At 54.4% G+C, this 18,776-nt stretch overlaps 2 protein-coding genes across 3 annotated transcripts; one reads left to right on the top strand and one right to left on the bottom strand.

Annotated features, from left to right (window-relative positions):
• Nucleotides 1-11,360: 11,360 nt before the first annotated feature.
• SNX21 (sorting nexin family member 21) lies at nt 11,361-13,561 on the top strand (the record flags this gene model as incomplete). Its single annotated transcript, XM_081323809.1, has 3 exons — nt 11,361-11,784; nt 12,304-12,461; nt 12,890-13,561. The coding sequence occupies exons 1-3, from the start codon at nt 11,490-11,492 to the stop codon at nt 13,559-13,561; spliced, it is 1,125 nt and encodes a 374-aa protein (XP_081179935.1). The 5' UTR covers nt 11,361-11,489.
• A 16-nt stretch (nt 13,562-13,577) lies between these two features.
• On the bottom strand, nt 13,578-18,038 carry ACOT8 (acyl-CoA thioesterase 8). Of its 2 annotated transcripts, XM_081323818.1 has the most exons (6): nt 17,864-18,033; nt 17,089-17,225; nt 16,109-16,334; nt 15,582-15,739; nt 14,467-14,658; nt 13,582-14,368 (listed from the first exon to the last, which is right to left on the bottom strand). In XM_081323818.1, the coding sequence occupies exons 1-6, from the start codon at nt 17,989-17,991 to the stop codon at nt 14,247-14,249; spliced, it is 963 nt and encodes a 320-aa protein (XP_081179944.1). In that variant the 5' UTR covers nt 17,992-18,033; the 3' UTR covers nt 13,582-14,246. The 2 variants fall into 2 exon arrangements, with proteins under 2 accessions (XP_081179943.1, XP_081179944.1); XM_081323817.1 differs by having other exon boundaries at nt 13,578-14,658; nt 17,864-18,038.
• Nucleotides 18,039-18,776: the final 738 nt, after the last annotated feature.

The following is an 18,776-nucleotide window of genomic DNA, read 5'->3' as shown; positions in this document are numbered from 1 at the left end:
ATAGCAGCGCAGATACTGCTCTAAGATGCCGATGACCTTCTCGGTACCCCCGTCGGTCTGAGGATGATGCGCGGACGAGAGGCAAACCTTAATGTCCAACGCCCGCATCAACTCCTGCCAGAAGCGGGCTGTAAACTGGGCCCCCCTATCGGAGACGACCCTGTCGGGAAGGCCGTGCAGCCGGAACACCTGTTGGATGAACATGCGACTAGTGGCGCGAGCTGACGGTAAGCCGCGACAGGGGATGAAGTGCGCCATCTTGGTCAACATGTCCACCACCACAAACACTGTCGTGAAGCCGGAGGATGGGGGTAGATCCGTCAGAAAGTCCATGGACACAGCCCCCCAGGGTCTCTTGGGCGTTGGCAAAGGCTGCAGTAAACCAGGCGGGGCCCCTGTCGCTGACTTGGCCTGCCTGCATGGGACGCAGGAGGTGACATAAGACTGGACATCGTGTCGGACTCGGGGCCACCAGAAAGTACGGGAGACCAGGTTCAGAGTCTTGAACAGGCCAAAATGCCCCGCAGCCGGGTTATCATGACATTGGCTGAGGACGAGTCCCCTGAGTGGCCCTCCTGGAACATAGAGCCGGTCACGATAATACAGGAGTCCATCCGTGACCGACCAAGGCGAATCTGGCCCCACCTCTTCCTTCCGCTGAGCCACCCACGCCTCCTGCTGCTGCGCCTCCCGGATCCGAGCCCGTATATCCACCGGCTCCCGTACCGCAGCGAAAGACTCGACGGGGATCACTGTCCTGGGCGGAAGCTTGTCTTCCACTCGGGTGTACTCGGGCTTCCTGGACAGAGCATCCGCTCTCTGGTTGTGCCCGCTTGGTATATATCGCACCCGAAAGTCAAACCTCGCAAAGAAGAGGGACCACCGGATCTGGCGTTGGTTCAAATTCCGAACGGTCTGCAGACTTTCCAGATTCTTGTGGTCCGTCCGGACCTCGATTTGATGCCGCGCCCCCTCCAGATGATGCCTCCAAGCCTCGAACGCCGCCTTGATGGCCAGCAGCTCCTTCTCCCAGATGGTATAGTTGCGCTCCGAGGGATTCAATTTCCGAGAGTGATACGCGCAAGGGAAAAGGGTACCGTTGGGCGTCGCTGCCTGGAGTAACACGGCCCCAATGGCAATGTCGGAGGCGTCCGCCTCCACGACAAACGGCCGTTGCGGGTCAGGATGCTTCAAGATGGGCTCCTTCATGAAGGCGTCCTTCAAAGCTTGGAACGCCTGTTGTTCGGGGGCGTTCCACTGGAACCGAGTCTTCTTCTGCAGGAGCCGGGTGAGGGGGGCTGTCAAGGCAGCAAAGCCAGGGATGAATGTCCGATAGTAGTTGGCAAATCCAAGAAGTCGCTGAACATCCTTCACGCGACGCGGGGGTTGCCAACTCTGCAACGACTCAACTTTACTTGGATCCATGGCGATGCCCTCGGGAGAAATGCGGTGGCCCAAGAAATCAATGGTCACCTGGTAGAACTGGCACTTCTCCAACTTGGCAAACAGCCGATGTTTCCGGAGGCGCTGCAGGACCTGACGGAGATGCTGATGATGCGCTTCACGCGACGGGGAGTAAATCAGGATGTCGTCCAGGTAAATCACAACAAACTGGTCCAACAGATCCCGAAAGATGTCGTTCATAAAATGCTGAAACACAGCGGGGGCGTTGGTCAGGCCAAACGGCATCACCGTGTACTCGAAATGTCCATAGCGAGTACCAAACGCTGTCTTCCACTCATCACCCGGCCGAACCCTGACGAGGTTGTACGCTCCACGCAGGTCCAGTTTCGTGAAGATCTTAGCCTCCCGGAGTCGGTCCAAGAGCTCGGGGATGAGGGGCAGTGGGTAGCGGTTACGCACCGTGATAGCGTTGAGTTTCTGGTAGTCACAGCAAAGCCGTAACTCGCCCGACTTCTTTTTGACGAAGAGCACGGGCGCAGACACTGGCGAGGACGAGGGCCGGATGAATCCACGAGCCAAGTTCTTTGTCAGGAAGTCCCGCAATGCGGCCAACTCGGGCTCCGACATGGAGTACAAACGCCCCACTGGGAGAGGCGCATCAGGGACTAGGTCAATGGAGCAGTCGTAGGGCCTGTGCGGGGGTAATTGGTCCGCCTCTGACTCGCTGAACACGTCAGCAAAGTCGGACAGTACGGGAGGCAAGGAAACCCCTGAGGAACCCTCCACCTGGCCGGCACAGATATGGCGGGTGTGGTCCACGCACTGCAAACTTGGGAAGGTGACCAAGTTCTGAGACCAATAGATCTGTGGATCATGCGCCCGGAGCCACGCCAGTCCCAAGACCACGGGGAAGTGCAGATCCGAAGTGACGTAAAACTGAATGGCCTCCACATGGGTACTGATGGCCATACACACGGGTTGCGTGGCGGCCGTGATAGGCCCGGACAGGAGCACTCGACCATCGATGGTCTCCACAAGCATGGGCGGATCCACCGGACACTGGGGAACAGCCCATTTGGCCACAAAGGCCGAATCCATAAAGTTAGTGGTAGCCCCAGAGTCAATTAAGGCATGGACCGGAATCCCCTCTGGCTTGCCAGGAAGGATCAGTCGTGCCTCCAAAATCAAATGCCGTGGAGGTTCACAGGCACCGTCGGAACGGCGTCGCTCGGCGTGATCGTTGTGGGTCGCCCGATCTTTCACACCGTCTAGATCGGGCTCGGGCCGTTTCCCGATAGCAAAGCAGGGGACTTTCTCGGAGCAGGCTTGGTCACTGACGCCCGCTGACGCTTCTTTGGGCAAGAAGCAGCCAAATGTCCAGGGTCCCCACAGTAAAAACACAACCCCTCCGATCGTCGTCTGTCCATTTCCGTCACCGATAGACGGGACCTGGCGGCACCCAGCTCCATTGGCTCCTCCCTCTGGACTGGGGCCTCACGCACAACAGGGGCGGCAGGGGTCTGTGGGGTGGCACGGCGACTCTTACGCTGCTGCAGCCGGGCATCGATCCGCAGACAAAGATGGATCAGCCCATTCAGATCTGAGGGAATGTCCACGCGGGCCAGCTCATCCAACATCTCCTCTGACAAGCCATCCTGAAAGGCATCCACGAGCGCAGCCTCATTCCAGGCGGAATCCTGGCTAAGCAGCCGGAAATCGCTGATATAGGCCTGTAGGGGGCGCTGACCCTGCCTCAAAGCTTTCAGACGTCGGGTGGCGGTCTGCGCCTTAATCGGGTCCTCGTACATGAGGCGCATATGGTCACAAAACCCCCCAAAGTTATCCAACAAAGGGCTAGGCTGTGCCAACAGAGGCGTGCCCCAACGAGCTGCATCTCCCGACAGAAGGCTCAACACGAATCCCACCTTATCTCGGTCAGTGGGGAAATCAGCTGCTCTCACGCTGATATAAAGCTGGCATTGTCCCAGGAAGGCAGGAAACAGTTCTGGTTTACCAGCAAACTTATCCGGCATAGCTAACTGACATTTCCTCCTGGGTGGGGGGGCAGCATGTACCTGAGCCTGCAGTTGTGCCACCTGAGTGGCCAGCAAGGTGAGTTGCTGGTTGAGCTGGGCATTCTCGGCAAGAAGCTGCTCCATCGTAGTATTAAGGGGTGAGTGGCTGAAAGCAAACTGTTCTGGACCAGCTCTCTTCTCCCAACCCCTAATTAAGAGACGAGTCTGGAAAGCGTCCAAGGCTAAAAGGCTTCTGCCAAGGTTTAATGACGCAGATAACAAAACACAAGAGCTTGTCTTCTCAAACGAAAAAGTTGCTTTCAGCAACTAGCCCCTCCCCAAACACTTCTTTTATAGAGAGCTCAGGGCGTGGTCTCCCTGTGCCTCCTCCCGAGGAGTCCCATAGTCTTTCTTTGTTTGTCCCTGCTCGTCTGCCTCCTACGTCGGGCGTCCTTGAACAGGGCCAGCTGTGGGTCATCATCCTCCGCACTCTCGGGCTCACACAGCTGAGAAGAGGTCCCCGGCTGAGGACTCTGCAAAGCCTCCAAATCATCATCAGCCGGTTCGTTTCCCTCCTCCCCCACATCTGAGTCCTCCGATACATCGGACCCGGCTGTCGGACCCACCGGCTGGCCCTGAGTCACAACAGGTATCATCTGCATATCTTAGGTTGTTGATGTTTCTTCCGGCAATCTTAATTCCAACTTTTGATTCATCTAGCCCTGCCTTTCTCATGATGTGCACTGCATATAAGTTAAATAGGCAAGGCGACAATATACAGCCTTGCCGGACTCCTTTCCCAATTTTGAACCAATCAGTGGTTCCGTGTCCAGTTCTCACTGTTGCTTCTTGGCCTGCATATAGGTTTCTCAAGAGACAAATAAGATGGTCTGGTATGCCCATCTCTTTAAGGACTTGCCACAGGTGTATACTATAGGCCGCCCAACCAAGCAGAGGAAATTGATGAACTTTTTGCTAGTCAGTTAACTAAGGTATGTAGGAAGCCCATCACAATAGTAATGGGGGACTTTAATTACCCTGATATCAACTGGGAGACAAATTCTGCACCAAGTGGAAGATCTAACAGATTCCTGACAAACCTAGCAGACAACTTTCTCTCCCAAAAAGTAGAGAACTAGGGGATTAGCCATATTGGATTTAATTCTCACTAACAGATGAAATGATAGAAAGTGTCAAAGCCACAGGGACCTTGGGGGGAAGTGATCATGCAATATTGGAATTCAACATTATGGAAGCACAAGCAATAGAATACAGCCAAACTAGAGTCTTGGACTTTAAAAGAGCTAATTTCACTGGGGAACTACCAGAGGACTGGAAGAGAGCTGATGTAGTTCCCATATTCAAAAGGGAAAAGAATAGATCCAGGAAACTACAGACCTATCAGCCTGACCTCAATACCTGGGAAGATTCTGGAAAAGATAATCAAACAACAAATCAGCGAACACCTTGATGCGAACAAAGTTATCACTAAAAGCCAACATGGGTTTGTCAAAAACAGATCATGCCAGACAAATCGTATTGCATTCTTTGATCAAGTGACAAAATTAGTGGACCAGAGGAATGCTGTAGATATAATTTACTTGGACTTCAGTAAGGCATTTGATAAAATAGATCACAACCTACTACTTAATAAGACAGAAAAATGTGGGTTAGATAGCATCACCACCAGATGGATTCGTAGCTGGCTGACAGGCCGTACTCAGCTTGTGGTCCTCAATGGAACCGCATCTACATGGAGGGGAGTGTGTAGTGGGGTGCCCCAGGGCTCTGTTCTGGGCCCAGTGCTCTTCAACATCTTCATTAACAATTTGGATGAGGGGATAGATGGGGAACTCATCAAATTTGCAGACAACACCAAGCTGGCAGGAATAGCCAATACTCCAGAAGATAGGCTTAAGATACAGGAGGATCTGGACAGACTCAAACACTGGGCACTATCTAACAAAATGAAATTCAATTGTGAAAAAAGTAAGGTTCTGCATTTAGGCAGGAAAAATCAAATGCATAGGTATAGTATAGGTGGTACCTTGCTCAATAGTAGTAACTGTGAGAGGGATCTCGGAGTCCTAGTGGACAATCACTTAAATATGAGCCAGCAGTGTGCTGCAGCTGTCAAAAAAGCCAACACAGTGGTAGGCTGCATTAACAGAGGGATAGAATCAAGATCACGTGAAGTACTAATACCACTTTACAATGCCTTGGTAAGGCCACACCTGGAATACTACATCCAGTTTTGGTCACCACGATGTAAAAAAGATGTCGTGACTCTAGAAAGAGTACAGAGAAGAGCAACAATGATGATTGGGGGACTGGAGGCTAAAACATATAGGGAACGGTTGCTGGAATTGGGTATGTGTAGTTTAACAAAGAGAAGGGTGAGGGGTGACATGATAGCAGTGTTCCAATATCTCAGGGGCTGCCACAAAGAAGAGGGAGCCAAACTATTCTCCAAAGCACCTGAAAGCAGGACAAGAAGCAAGGGATAGAAACTCATCAAGGAGAGAAGCAACCTGGAACTAAGGAGAAACTTCCTGACAGTTAGAACAACTAACCAGTGGAATAACCTGCCTCCAGAAGTGGTGAATGCTCCAACACTGGAAGTTTTTAAGAAGAGACTGGCCAGCCATTTGTCTGAAATGGTATAGGGTTTCCTGCCTGAGCAGGGGGTTGGACTAGATGACCTCCAAGGTCCCTTCCATATTATTATTATTATTATTATTATTATTATTATTATTATTATTATTATTATTATTATTATTATTATTATTATTATTATTATTATTATTATTATTATTATTATTATTATTATTTGTTCTGTACCAGCCTGCTACCGGCCCTGCAGAAAAGGCAGGGACAACCCCTTTACAAACGGCAAGAGGCTGGAACTAAGCCTGCCAAATTTATTAACGTAAAACAGAGCAAAACAAGACACGAACCATGAAACAGGAGCTATTCAAACGGTTGCTTTCAGCAAACCAGCCCTCCCACACATTCCCCTTTTAAACAGTTCAGGGCCGAGGTGCCCCATTGTCTTCCTCTGTTTCCTCCTGATTGACTGCCTCCTGCGTCGGGCCAGCTGTGGGTCATCTTCATCCACGCTGTCAGGCTCACACAGCTGGGTCTGCGTCGTGACCAGATGGGAGGGGCCTGGCTGTGGGCTCTGTGGAGCCTCAATACTATTCTCAGCAAGCTCTCCAACACCCCCCTCCTCCTCCTCTGAATCGTCCGACCCAACTGCCGAACCCACAGGCTGATCCTGAATCACATCATCATCATCATCATCATCATCATTATTATTATTATTATTATTATTATTATTATTATTATTATTATTATTATTATTATTATTATTATTATTATTATTATTATTATTATTATTATGACCACCAAGGGCCCTTCCAATTCTGTTGGAGGTTGATGGGGATATACAGGTAATCCTCATGCCTACAACTGAGCCCAAAATTTCTGTTGCTAAGTGAGATATTTGTTCAGTGTATTTTGCCCCGTTCTATGATTTTAATTGCCTCGGTTGTTAAGTGAATCACTGCAGTTGTTAAGTTAGTACATGGTTAAACCAGTCGCCAAGGATCTGAATTTTGATCAGATGACCACGGGGACGCTGCAATGGTCCTATGTGGGAAAAACAGGGGTGTTGTAACTTTGAGTAGTCATTAAATGAACTGTTGTAACAGTTACAGTTAAGATTTACTTTATGATCTTACTAACTTAACAACTACAATGATTCACTTAATGGCAGTGGTAAAAAAGGTTGTAAAATGGGGCAAAACTCAACAACTGTCTCGCTTAGCAAGACAAACTTGGGGGTCAATTGTGGTCGTAAATTAAGGACTACCTGCATTTGATTTAGCTCACGATGCTCCTGTTCGCCTGACTATCTTGTCTGCTGTAAATATAAATGTTACACATGTTCATTTATTAAAAAAACTAGACATTTGTGTCAGTGACTAACTTCATTTGGATGTTCCCCTGACCCCCTGCCAGGCGAAGTGGGCTTGGGGGAGTAGTGGGGAAAGCCCATCTCCCTCCAGGCTGTATCCCCCACCCACCCATGTTCAAGCCCAACGTCCACTCACTTTGGGGCAGAAATGCACAGGATGAAAAAGGGAGGCTGGACGGAGAGACCAAGTGGAGGCACTCTCTTGGGAAATAAATTGCCCTAAGCTTTGGGACTAGCCTGCGTGGAAACCAGCTGAAGTGGAAAACAAGTCTTACCAGAATGGCTGAATGGCCCCTTTCTTTGTTATCAGGACATCGCTTTATCCAGGGGTGAGTGTGCCACAGGCAGAAGATGCCCTGCTCGGTTTCAGCAAAGCATTTGGAGACATTTTTCCTGACTAGAGTCCATTGGAGTTGGGTGGCCAACAGATTTAAATTAATAAATACAACTGCATGGCGTGGCAGACAGAACGATAAGCAGCTCAAAAATGAATGACGAATGGCTTTTATTACACTGCTGGACGCTTTTGCGTGGCGTCCCTCGTAGTCCGCTGCTCAGCCTCCTGCTCTTCAAGATTTTTTTTCAAGGACGTGGATAAAGAAGAAAAGCCGATTGAGGGCTTGAAGATGGCACAAAATTGGGAGGGAGGCCAACGCCCTGGAAGGCAGAAATATTATTCCATGTGATCTTGACAGCTTGGGAAACTGGGCTGAAATATCAGAATGAAATGAAACAAGGGCAAAAGGCTTAACTTGGGAAAGAAAAGCCAAACCCCGCAGGGATGGGTGGGGTGGGGACGCCTGGTTTGTAGTAACACAACTAATTAGAACAATTAATCAGTGGAAAGACATGTGTCTGGAAGTTGTGGGTGCTCCAGCACTGGAGGTTTTTAAAAAGGGATTGGACAACTATTTGTCTGAAATGGTATAAGGTCTCCTGTTGGAGCAGGGGGCTGGACTAGAAGGCCTCCAAGGCCCCTTCCGACTATGCTACTACTTGCGAAGAACATCTTGGAATAATATCTGACTCAACAGAAGTTAACAGCAAGATATAACTGGCAGAAAGCGAACGCAGCTTCAGGCTGCAGCATGGCTGGCTGGGGAATTCTGGGAGTTGAAGTCCACAAGTCTTAAAGCTGTCAAGACTGGACAACCCTAGACTAGGCCACGGAGCTTAGCCATTTCTCCCGGTGCCATGCCGTTTGCTATCACCTCTCAGTGGCTTTTCACTCCTTCCTTTTTGAATTCTTGCCTCTGTCCGAGGGAAAGAGAGAACAAGTGAAGGCCTGGAAATCAATCACAATCAGAATAGAGCTGGAAGGGACCTTGGAGGTCTTCTAGTCCAGCCCGCTGCTCAAGCAGGAGAACCTGTAACATCGCAGACAAGTGCCTGTCTAGCCTCTTCTTAAAAAGCTCCAGTGCTGGAGCGCCCAGGATTTCTGGAGGCAGCTTCTGTTCCACTGATTAATTGTTCATACTGTTAGGACATTCCTCCTTAGTTCCAGGTTGTTTCTCTACATGATTAGTTTCCATCCGTTGCTCCTTCTCCTGCCTTCTGGTGCTCTGGAGAATAAGTTGACCCCCTCCTCTTCTCTGGGGCAGCCCCTCAGATACTGGAACGCTGCTGTCCTGTCACCCCTTAGTCCTTCTTTTCTCTAGACTGGCCCTACCTAATTCATGCGACCGTTCTTCATAACTTTATGTCTCCAGGCCTTGGATCACCTTGATTGCTCTTCTCTGCACTTTTTCCAAACTCTCAATCAGCGGTCAGGTAGGAGCACGAAGGGAGCATTCAGGCTGCAACTGGGTCCAGTTCCTTTGTTAGCTTACTGGAGTGATTGAGAGCAAGTTGGGCCGTCATACAAATTTCCATAAATAAATAAATTTCCAGAGATGAGCTTTCAGGGCAAAATGGGGGGGGTGGTGTCGCAGGGTCATCCTTTGTAAGTGCCAAAACTGCTAAAGGAGCGCTCCCACCTTGGCAGCTTGAAGATGGATGAACTTTACACTGAATGGAATTGGGTAAGAGGAGCGGCTTGATAATGATAATGATAATGATAATGATAATGATAACTTTATTGTCACTTTGAATGTACACCAATCGGCATACATCAAAATGAAATTTCATTGCATACAGCTCTCAAAGGGTCACCACCTCCGATATATACTCCTTGTTCGTGGCCTGCTCAAATTTCACATTGTCCATTTTAGTCTCTAGGGAGTGAACGATGGCAAACAGGACAGATGGAAATGGGGCTCCATGTGGATTAGCCCTCAAATTCGCTTGTATTCCGACAACCTCGCCTTCTTTCCTTTTTCTGATCCTGACTCTTCCACCCTTTCCTTAAAGAGGCCTTGCTTCTTTTCGCCCCTGGAGCACGCTCACGCTGCCGCCGCCACCAACTCCTCCAAAAGCCTCTCTCTCTTCCTCTGGGCCTGCCGACAGCCTCATCCAGTTCCTTCGCTCCATAAGCTCCAGGTCCTCTCCTCCTCTGCCTCCTCTGGAAACAGCCCTGATTTGCAGTAGAATCCATCACTGGGCCAGCAGTCAGATCTTGCTGCTGGTAGAACAAATTCAAACAGCGCCAACGACTTTTAACGGTCTCACCAACAGTTCCAAAACAACTAGAAACTCGCCAGGCCAGCAAAGATTGTCGGTCGTATGTCGTATGTTACCTTAGTTCAACCATGTTGCTCAAACACATTAAAATCTTCCTGATCATGTGGCCTATAGCCCTTACTATCCCTCCCAAAACTATTTGCCTTCAAGAGCCAATGCAGCCGCAGCCATTCCAGGCGCCGCCATCTTAGATATTATACATTGGAATAATAAAATAAAGGAATAAGGCAGGGGTCTTCAGACTTGGCCCTTTTTTTTATTTAAAAAGTTTTACAATACATTTTGTCTTTAATCCCCCCCTCCCCCACCCCTATCCAACCCTCCCTATAAGAGAGGCCCTTTTATGACTTGTGGACTTCAACTCCCAGAATTCCTCAGCCAGGTACATTGGACGGCTAATAAATTTTACAAATACATTTCTTAGATCTCTTCTAAATGGTAATAAGGATAAAGGTAGTCCTTGATTTATGACCACAATTGAGCCCAAAATTTCTGACGCTAAGCAAGACATTTTATGACCTTTCTTGCCACAGTTGTTAAGTGAATCACTGCAGTTGTTAAGCCGGTAACACGGTCGTTAAGTGAATCTGGCTTCCCCCATTGACTTTGCTGGTCAGAAGGTTGCAAAAGGGGGTCACGTGACCCAACCGTCATAAATACGAGTCGGTTGCCAACTGTCTGAATTTTGTCCACGGGAGTGTGAAGATGCTACCGTGGTTGTTAAGTGTGATAAACGGTCACGGGTCACTTTTTTCAGGGCCGTTGTAACTTTGAACCGTCACTAAATGGACTGTTGTAAATCGAGGACTACCTGTAATTAAATAAACAAAATAAACAATTCTGGGAGCCGAAGCCGGCCAGGTCGAGAGCCCCGGGCTGGAAGCCGGAACCCGCATCTGGGCGGCCTGCCGCTCTCCGAGGGCCGGCGCGGCTGCCCCGCTGCTCTAGGGCCGGCCGGAGCAGCTTCCCTGCGTTCAGGCGGAAGCCGGGAGGGCCCGCTGACCGGCGCGCTCCGGGGCCCAGCGTCTCTCCGCGGCGAAAGGGCGAGCACGCCTCCGGGCTCCGGGCAGGCGGGAACCCGAGCCGGCCTCGTCCCCGGAGCCAGCCGGGCAGGAAGGGCGGCTGCCGGGGCGGCCCGTGGCCGGAGCGGCGGTGGCGAGAGGAGGCGGGGCGGGGCGGCGCTTGGCCGGGTGAGCGGCGCCGTCCCCGGGGAGCCGCCACCTTCGTCGCCGGGGCCCGAGGAGGGCGGGGGGCCTCGCAGGCGAGCCGCCCAGCCGGGAAGCGCCGGCGGCTCCTCCGGGCAGGTGAGGGAGCTCCGACCCGGCGGCCGCCGCCTGGCCCCGAGCGGAGGGCGCCGGCCGGGGAGGCCCCCGGGCTCTCGGGCAGAAGGGGCGCGCCTTCGCCCCAAAGACCCCCGCAGGGCGGCGAGGCGCCCCCGAGCCCCTTCCCCCCTCCCCCCTCCGCCGCCCAGGATGGCCTCCCGCCTCCTGCACCGGCTGCGGCAGGCGCTGGGCGGGCCCGGGGAGGGCGCGGGGGGCGGGGGCTGCGGCGGGCCGGAGGACTGTCCGGAGAGCTCGGAGCTGGAGGACGACACGGAGGGGCTGGCCACGCGCCTCAGCGGCACCCTCAGCTTCAGCAGCCAGGAGGAGGAGGAGGCGGCGGAGGCGGAGGCGGACTGCGAGCGGGGAGCCCGGCTGGGGGCCGCCGGAGGGAAGCGGGGGGGCCTGCTGGACCTCGACCCGCCCGGAGATGCGGCGGAGATGGGAGGTACGGCCTGAAACCGGGGAGGGGGGGGAGGCAGGTGAGCCAGGGGGGTTCAGATAAGCAGCGTTCACGTGTGCACAAGAGCCTGCGCCGTAATTCCGGCACCCTGAAGTTATGTAAAATCCTTCCCCCCCCCCCCCCCCCCGTTTCACAAGAGAAGATTCCAGCAGCTCCCCTGCCTGTTGCTGAATCTGGGCTCCAATTCAGAGCAGAGCTGGCACGGACCTTGGAGGTCTTCCAGTCCAACCCCCCCCCTACTATAGCAGGAGACCCCATACCATTTCAGAGGCTGTTCAGTCTCTTCTTGAAAACCTTCGGCTCTGAAGCAGCCACGACCTCTGGTGGCAAGTAGTTCCACTGGTTGACTGTCCTCCCTGATAGGAAGTTTCAGTTCTGCTTCCTCCCCTCCGGATCCTTGGAGTAGGGGCTCCTGGCTCCTCTGCCAGCCCAGGGGCTCCAGAGGTCGAGCCCCCGGCCTCAGCCGTTGCTCTCCCCCCTTTCTCCTCCCCCCCTCCGGTTCAGAGTCCGGCTCCCCCCTGGCCGAGCAACGGGGCAGCCACCTGCTCACGCGGCAGTTGCAGGAGCTCTGGCGGAAATCCCGGGGGAGCCTCGTGCCCCAGCGCCTCCTCTTCGAGGTCACCGACGCCAGCGTGGTCGGCGAGCGCAGCTCCAAGCACGTGGTGAGTAAGGCGGGGAGGGCAAAGAAGGCAGGCCGGGAAGGAGCCCCCTGCCCCTGCTTGCATGGGAGTGGGCGCAGGGCTCTCCTGCTCCCCCCCAAGGAAGGCCAGCCCGAAGCAAGACGTAGCCCCCCCCCCGGTATTGGAAGGATGGAGCCCACCCTGCTCCCCCCAGTCTCAGCACTCTCTTCTCCCCAAAGGGGGCTGCCGATACCTTCCGGCGGGGTTGGGGGGCGAGGGCGGCAGCTGCCCCTGATTGTTCTCTCTTTCCTTCTGCTGCTGCGTTGGGCACTCCGGGCTCAGAAGAGCCTCAGGTAACTCTCTCCGAGGGGCAGGAGCTGCCTCGAGGGGGCCGTCCGTGGGAGGGAGGTCAGGCCAGGCTGGGCAGCTGCTTCTCGCTCCCCCTCACCCGTTTCTCCGTTGGCACCCAGCTCTACACCATCCACTTGATCCGGGCAGGGCAGTTTGACGACATGCCGGCCGCCGTTGCCCGTTGCTATTCCGACTTCGAGCGGCTGAATCGACGCCTGCGCCGCCACTTCAGCAGGGACATGGCGGGGGTCTCTTTCCCCCGGAAACAGCTGTGGCACAACTTCACCCCCACGACCATCGCCAAGCGCAGCCGGGCGTTTGAACGGTTTCTCTCCCACCTGCACGCCTCGCCGGAGATCCGCCGCTCGGCCACGTTCCTGGAATTCTTCTTCCTGGACAGCCTGCAGGGGGCGCAGCGCTTGACCGGCAAGGGCCTCTACCCCGAGGCCTTGGCCGCCTGGATGACCTCACGGCGGCTGCAGGAAAAACTGGGCGCCAGCCACTCGGGGCATTACCTGCTGACGCTGGCCGGCCTGACCGTCTGCCATCAAGCGCTGGAGCAGTGGGGAGAGGCCTACGGGGCGTGCCAGCAGGCCCTGGAGCAGCTGGAGGGCCAGGAGAGGCACCCCCTCCTGGCTGCCCTCCTGCAGACCCACATCCACTTGGCCTGGGGGCTGGGCAAGGACAAGCAGCAGGCGGAGACCTGCCTGCGCAGCCTGCAGGAAGCCGGGCAGGGCAAACAGCCACCACCCCCTTTGAAGGAGCTGCTACTCAAACAGCCGCTGCCCTGACTTCTTGCCAAGGGGGGGATCTGCCGGGAAGTGGGGGCACTGCATGAGCAGCAGAGGGGCATCTGCCAGGCGAGCAAGAGCCAGCGCCATCGTACACACTCCTGCGAGCTCTGCCATCTCTGCTTGCCCAGCAGCGGGACAAGGCTGGCTGGCCTGTTCAGAAGAGGCTTTTGGGATGGAGACCCACAACGCCCCCCCAAATCCTTCGGAGAAAGTGAGGTGATGGCGACTGCCCTGTTGGGGAGACAAGAGCATCTGCAAGGCTCGCTGGCAGAGGGGTGTGTGAAGGGCCCTCCTGAGGCTCCCCCCACAGGCTGTTCTTGCTAGAGGGGGGAGGCCGTTCGGCACTGGCGGGACTCCTGGTGCAGCCTGGGCGGTGGAGCAGGCTCCCCCCTCTGGCATCGATGTGAGTGAAGCCACCAGGACCCTCCTCCTCCCCCCCCTTCAGAATCCAGAGTCGTGTGGGACCCTTTGCTCCCTTTATTAACAGTCGGGGGACAGAAGCCCATCTTCAATAAATTAATAGGTCCAAGGAAAGTGGGGTGCCAGTGCTTCCATCCGTAAGTGCCACCTCCAGGGGTTACGGGGGTCCTTGTAAGCGACCACACCCACCAAAGACCCGGCCAGTGCAAGGGGGGGGACTCCCGTTAGGAGAGAGTAGCCGGGGGAGAAAGAAAAGCCAGTGCTACAGCTTGCTGGTGCCCGGCTGCTCTTCCTCCAATCGGATTACTCCTTCCTGGGCACAACTGACCGCCAACACGCCATCTCTGCGCCACAGGCGGCCCTGCACCAGGGCCCGACTGCCACCTGTGGGGGAGGGGAGAGGAGAATGGAGAAGCTGCAGCCGGCTGCTTGGAGCGTCTCCTGCCCCACCACCCCCATCGCGGGCTGGCAGCGGCGCTTACCGGCCCAGGGGCTCTCGCACTCGTACAGCATCCACTGATCGGCTCTGAAGGGCGCGTGGAACCACAGGGTGTGATCGAGCGAGACCATGAACTTGACAATGTGGTGCTGGTGCGGCAACAGGGCTGTCCGCAGGAAGGCGTAGTCAGAGATGTAGGCAGCCACGCAGCAGTGCAGCTTCATGTCGCTTTCACCTGAAACGGGAGAGGCCAACGCTAAGCGTCGCCTGGAGGCAAAGCAAGGTAGCGTGTCTGGGGAAAAGATTGGGTTGGGCTGCAGGAGGAGGCAAGGCGGCCCTGTTCAACAGGTCAAGTGCTCTTCTGCCCGGGGTGTGTGCGTGCGTGTTCTTTGGCATACATTTCCTGTAGTATTTGTAATCATTCCAACTTGAGCAGCTCACATTAATTAAAAATCGGAAAACCTCCCAAAGCTGTAAGTTTCACAAAACGGCCTGCCACACAGAAAACGTGGGACAAGCAGCACGATGCTGGTCAGACTGCCACCCTGAAACAACTGGGGGGGGGGCAGGGGGGGAGGAGATTCCATGAGGGTGAGGCAGCCGCTGGGCTCTCCATTCCCTGGAATGGGCCTGGGGGGGGCAGATTCGTTCTGGAGGAGACATTCCCTATACCCAGCCCCATAACCAGCACTTGTGAGGGTGAAGGTCCGTTCTCCGAAGCTTGGGGGTTGGTTTCAGCTGAAGACGTTACCTAGCCTGGTAACAAAACATTCGGAAAGCTCGGAAAATACACCTTCATCCTCATCTTACACCCAAGCCAGAGATATTCGTCACTATTGCAAAGGGACTGGTGCTCAGAACCCCACTCACACCAACACAGTGCCCGAAGGGGTGGCGCTTTCCTTCCCAGGAGCTTCTCTCCTGCCCACAGCAATGGCCCCAACTGCCCCCGCCAGCAGAAAAGAAGAGGGGGGCTCCCAGGGGCAGGCCTCCTGAAGGAGATGGGCAGGGAGACCCCCACTGAAAGAGCTGCCCACACAGCCTCCTCACACCGAGTGCCAAAAGGAGGGCTCCGCTCCCTCCAGTTAACGCTTCCCTCTCCTGGGCACGATGAAGCTGCTCCTGGAAAGCGGGCCGGGGTCAGGATGCGGGTCTTACCGATGTAGCCCTTGGCACGCACCCAGACGAGCTGCTTGGGCTCCTGGGAGCTCTGGTGAAAAAAGTCAGGTGGGTTCACCGGCTTCATCTCAATGGGGACTTCCTGGGCCAGTATTCTCCTGAGTCCCTGCCGGTATCTCTCTAGAAGGTTGGGGTCCCTTTGGAAAAAACGAGAGGCCGTGCCAGGGTGGTACTTTCTGCCAAAGGCCCAGAAAAGTGGAAGCAGCATGGAGACTTCCCCCCAGTGTGAGCTGCAGCAGCCTTGGCTCAACACGCTTCCAAGACCCCGGATTCTGCCAGGAAAAAGCCGTGAACGTGGCTTGATAAGCTCCCAGCTGCCAGAGATGCAAGAGTCTCCCGTGAATTCCACACAGGCAGAGCTAAACACTCTTCAGGCTGGGTCCCGCATTCCAAGATGGAGCAGCTGGGCTGCAGGGAGCACCTCCCATGGATGTTTGCTCTCTCCACCAGCCAGGTGTGTCGTTGGCTCAGCACTGCTGCAAGCCCCGCTCCTCCCAGCCACTCACCGCAGGTACTTCTGGATCAGCTGCTCCTGCGTGAGCAGCTCCTCCGGGGGAGGCACAGCCGGCATTTGGAACTGGTGCTGCACCGGGCTGGGCTGGCCTCGTTGGAAGGAAGCCTGGCATATGAAGATGGGCTTTCCATGCTGGATGGCCTTGACCGAGCGCACCGAGAAGCTCCTCCCGGTGCGGGTGCGCTCCACCTGGTACAGAACTGGCACGGTGGGGTCCCCTGGAAACCAGAACAGCCTGCAGTGAGCCCCCAGTTGTCCCGGCGAGGAGACACCCCGGTTGCTGAGAATCACCCTACCCCAAGCCCCCCCTCCCCCCCGCCCATGACAGCCACCCGCTTCACATCCCGGAAAAGAGCTGCCCAATCTTTTCTTTAAAATTTTCAGCAACAGGGCAGCGGCTTCAGGAGGCGGGTTGTTCCACCGCTTCATGGTCTCGCAATCGGGGAAATTCTGCCCTGTTTTCTTTTTGAATATCATATTAATGTATTATTATCCGTGTATCTTCGTGACTGCTAATTTTATGGTTCTGATATTTTACTTCTGTTTACACTCCTTTCATTTTTTTCTTCCTTTTTATTATTGTAATCTACCTACAGTAGTCGCTGGGGCAAGTCAGGCATGTATAAAAATACGTATTTTATTTATAAGCAGAGCAGCTCCCAGCACCCTCTGCCAGGGCAAGACAGGCACATTTATTTTATTTATTTATTTATTTATATAAACAGAGCAGCTCAGGATATTCTTTCTATATTTAAGCTGCTCTGCTTATAAATAAATATGCTGGGAGCTGCTCTATAAATAAATAAATAAGCCTGAGCTGCTCTGCTTATAAATAAATTAAATAAATAAATGCGCCTGTCTTGCCCTGGCAGAGGGTGCTGGGAGCTGCTCTGCTTATAAATACGTACATTTTTATACATGCCTGACCCCAGTTGGGCCTGGTGCACCTCCCACCCAGAAGCTGCTAATTACCTGCCCTCACAAAGTAGCAATGGAGTGAATGGGCTTCCAGGTCATCCGTCACAGCCTTCGCTGCTGCCACCAGCGCCTGGCCCACTATCTGCCCTCCGAAAAGACGCTGCGTGACGGGCACCCAGTAGTGCCTTCCCCTAAGGAGAAAAGAGGAGGAGAGTTATGGCCAGCAATGGCTGCCTCCTGAGGGGTGGTGCAGGCCAGGGAGGCGAGTGGCTGCCCCCAAGCTTCCCTCCCCAGTGCCAGGATCAGCTGTCCATGGGGCCAGGGCCTGCGCGGCAACATTCACAGCCCGGGACCAGCTTCTCCTACGACTCAACCGGCTGCTTCCCCCACCCCCCAATATTGGTTCGCGAGGTAGACGCGGAGCAGCCGCCTCCAACTCTAAACAGAGAAGTATTTCGCCAGGGCGGCTTCCACGGCTGCAGGCAGGCAGAAACTCCCAAGGTGCTGTTTCAAAAGGGAACTGGACTTTTTCTAAAGAGACTTTCTAAAGAAAATCCGGTTTCCCTTTTGGAAAAACACCTTTGGGGCAACCGTCACCCGGATGACTGAGAGTCTCCATCGACATTCAACAGGTCGACCCGCCTCCGCCGCCTCCCAGCCCAGCGCTTCCCAGCCTCCGTCGCCGGAAGAGGGGTGGACTTCAACTCCCAGAATTCCCCAGCCAGCGAATTCTGGGAGTTGAAGTCCACCCGTCTTCCAGCGACCGAGGCTGGGAAGCCCTGTCCCGGCCCCTTCCCCGAGAGGCCCCGCCGGCTCCGGCACCGCTGACCGGAAGAGGTCCACGTCCAGCGGCTCCAGGTTCAGGACGCTGGTCAGCAAGACGCTGCGCAGGTCCCCCGGGCTCTGCAGCCCCTCCTCGGACTCGGGCGCCCCGCCGGCTCCGCTGGAGGACGCCATCTTGGACAGTCAGGTGTCCGCGCCGGAAGCGCTTTCCCCTCAGTCGGCTCCCACGCTTCTGCTTCCGGCCGATCTAGGAAGTTCGTCAAAACGCCTCTCACTGAGTTGGCGCTTATGGGAGACGCCGGTGGCGCCCCTAGTGCTGAGAGAGTCCGTCCGTCCGTTCCTTCCTTCCTTCCTTTTCTGTTCTTTTCTTTCTTTCCTTCTGTTCTTTCTTTCTTCTTTCTCCTCCCTCCCTCCCTCCCTCTTTTTTCTCTCCCTTCCTCCCTCCCTCCCTCCCTTCTGTTCTTTTCTTTCTTTTTTCTTCTTTCTCCTTCCTCCCTCTTTCTTTCCTCCCTCCCTCCCTCCCTTCTGTTCTTTTCTTCCTTTCTCCCTCCCTCCTTCTTTCCTTATTCTTTCTTTTTTCTCTCCCTTTCTTCTCTTTGTCTCTTTTTATTTTCTTTGTCTTTTTCCTTCCCCACTTTCCCTTTTCTTTCTCTTTCTCTTAAAGACTCTTTCTCCCCTTTTTCCTCCGGCATCTAGCGGGACTGGCAGGGAGAGCCTCTGAGGAGCAACGGCGCAACCTCCAGGCTCTCAGCAAAGACTCAGGAAGCCTCTCTCTGCAGAATGAAGGACAGGAGCAGGAAAAGCGCATCTCCGCCCTTAAGATAATCGGTCATGTTTGGAGCCAGGGCTGTGACCTGCCAGAGGACGGAGAGAAGATTCTTAATATCCAGAATGTCGGAGATTCTCCCTTTTCTCTGGGTGGAGAAAGAAGACACGGCAGTCGCTTCACTCTCATTCTG

The sequence above is a fragment of the Vipera berus genome, assembly GCF_964194415.1.
Source record: "Vipera berus genome assembly, chromosome: 3".
Lineage (NCBI taxonomy): Eukaryota > Metazoa > Chordata > Lepidosauria > Squamata > Viperidae > Vipera > Vipera berus.
This window is presented reverse-complemented; position numbering and strand designations above follow the sequence as displayed.

Coding starts and splice junctions, on each gene's coding strand:
- ACOT8 (XM_081323817.1), bottom strand. CDS start 17,991: ATGGCGTCCTCCAGCGGAGCCGGCGGGGCGCCCGAGTCCGAGGAGGGG. Junction 17,226..17,863: donor CTGGACGTGGACCTCTTCCG/GTCAGCGGTGCC, acceptor TTTTCTCCTTAG/GGGAAGGCACTACTGGGTGC. Junction 15,740..16,108: donor CTGATCCAGAAGTACCTGCG/GTGAGTGGCTGG, acceptor TTTTTTCCAAAG/GGACCCCAACCTTCTAGAGA.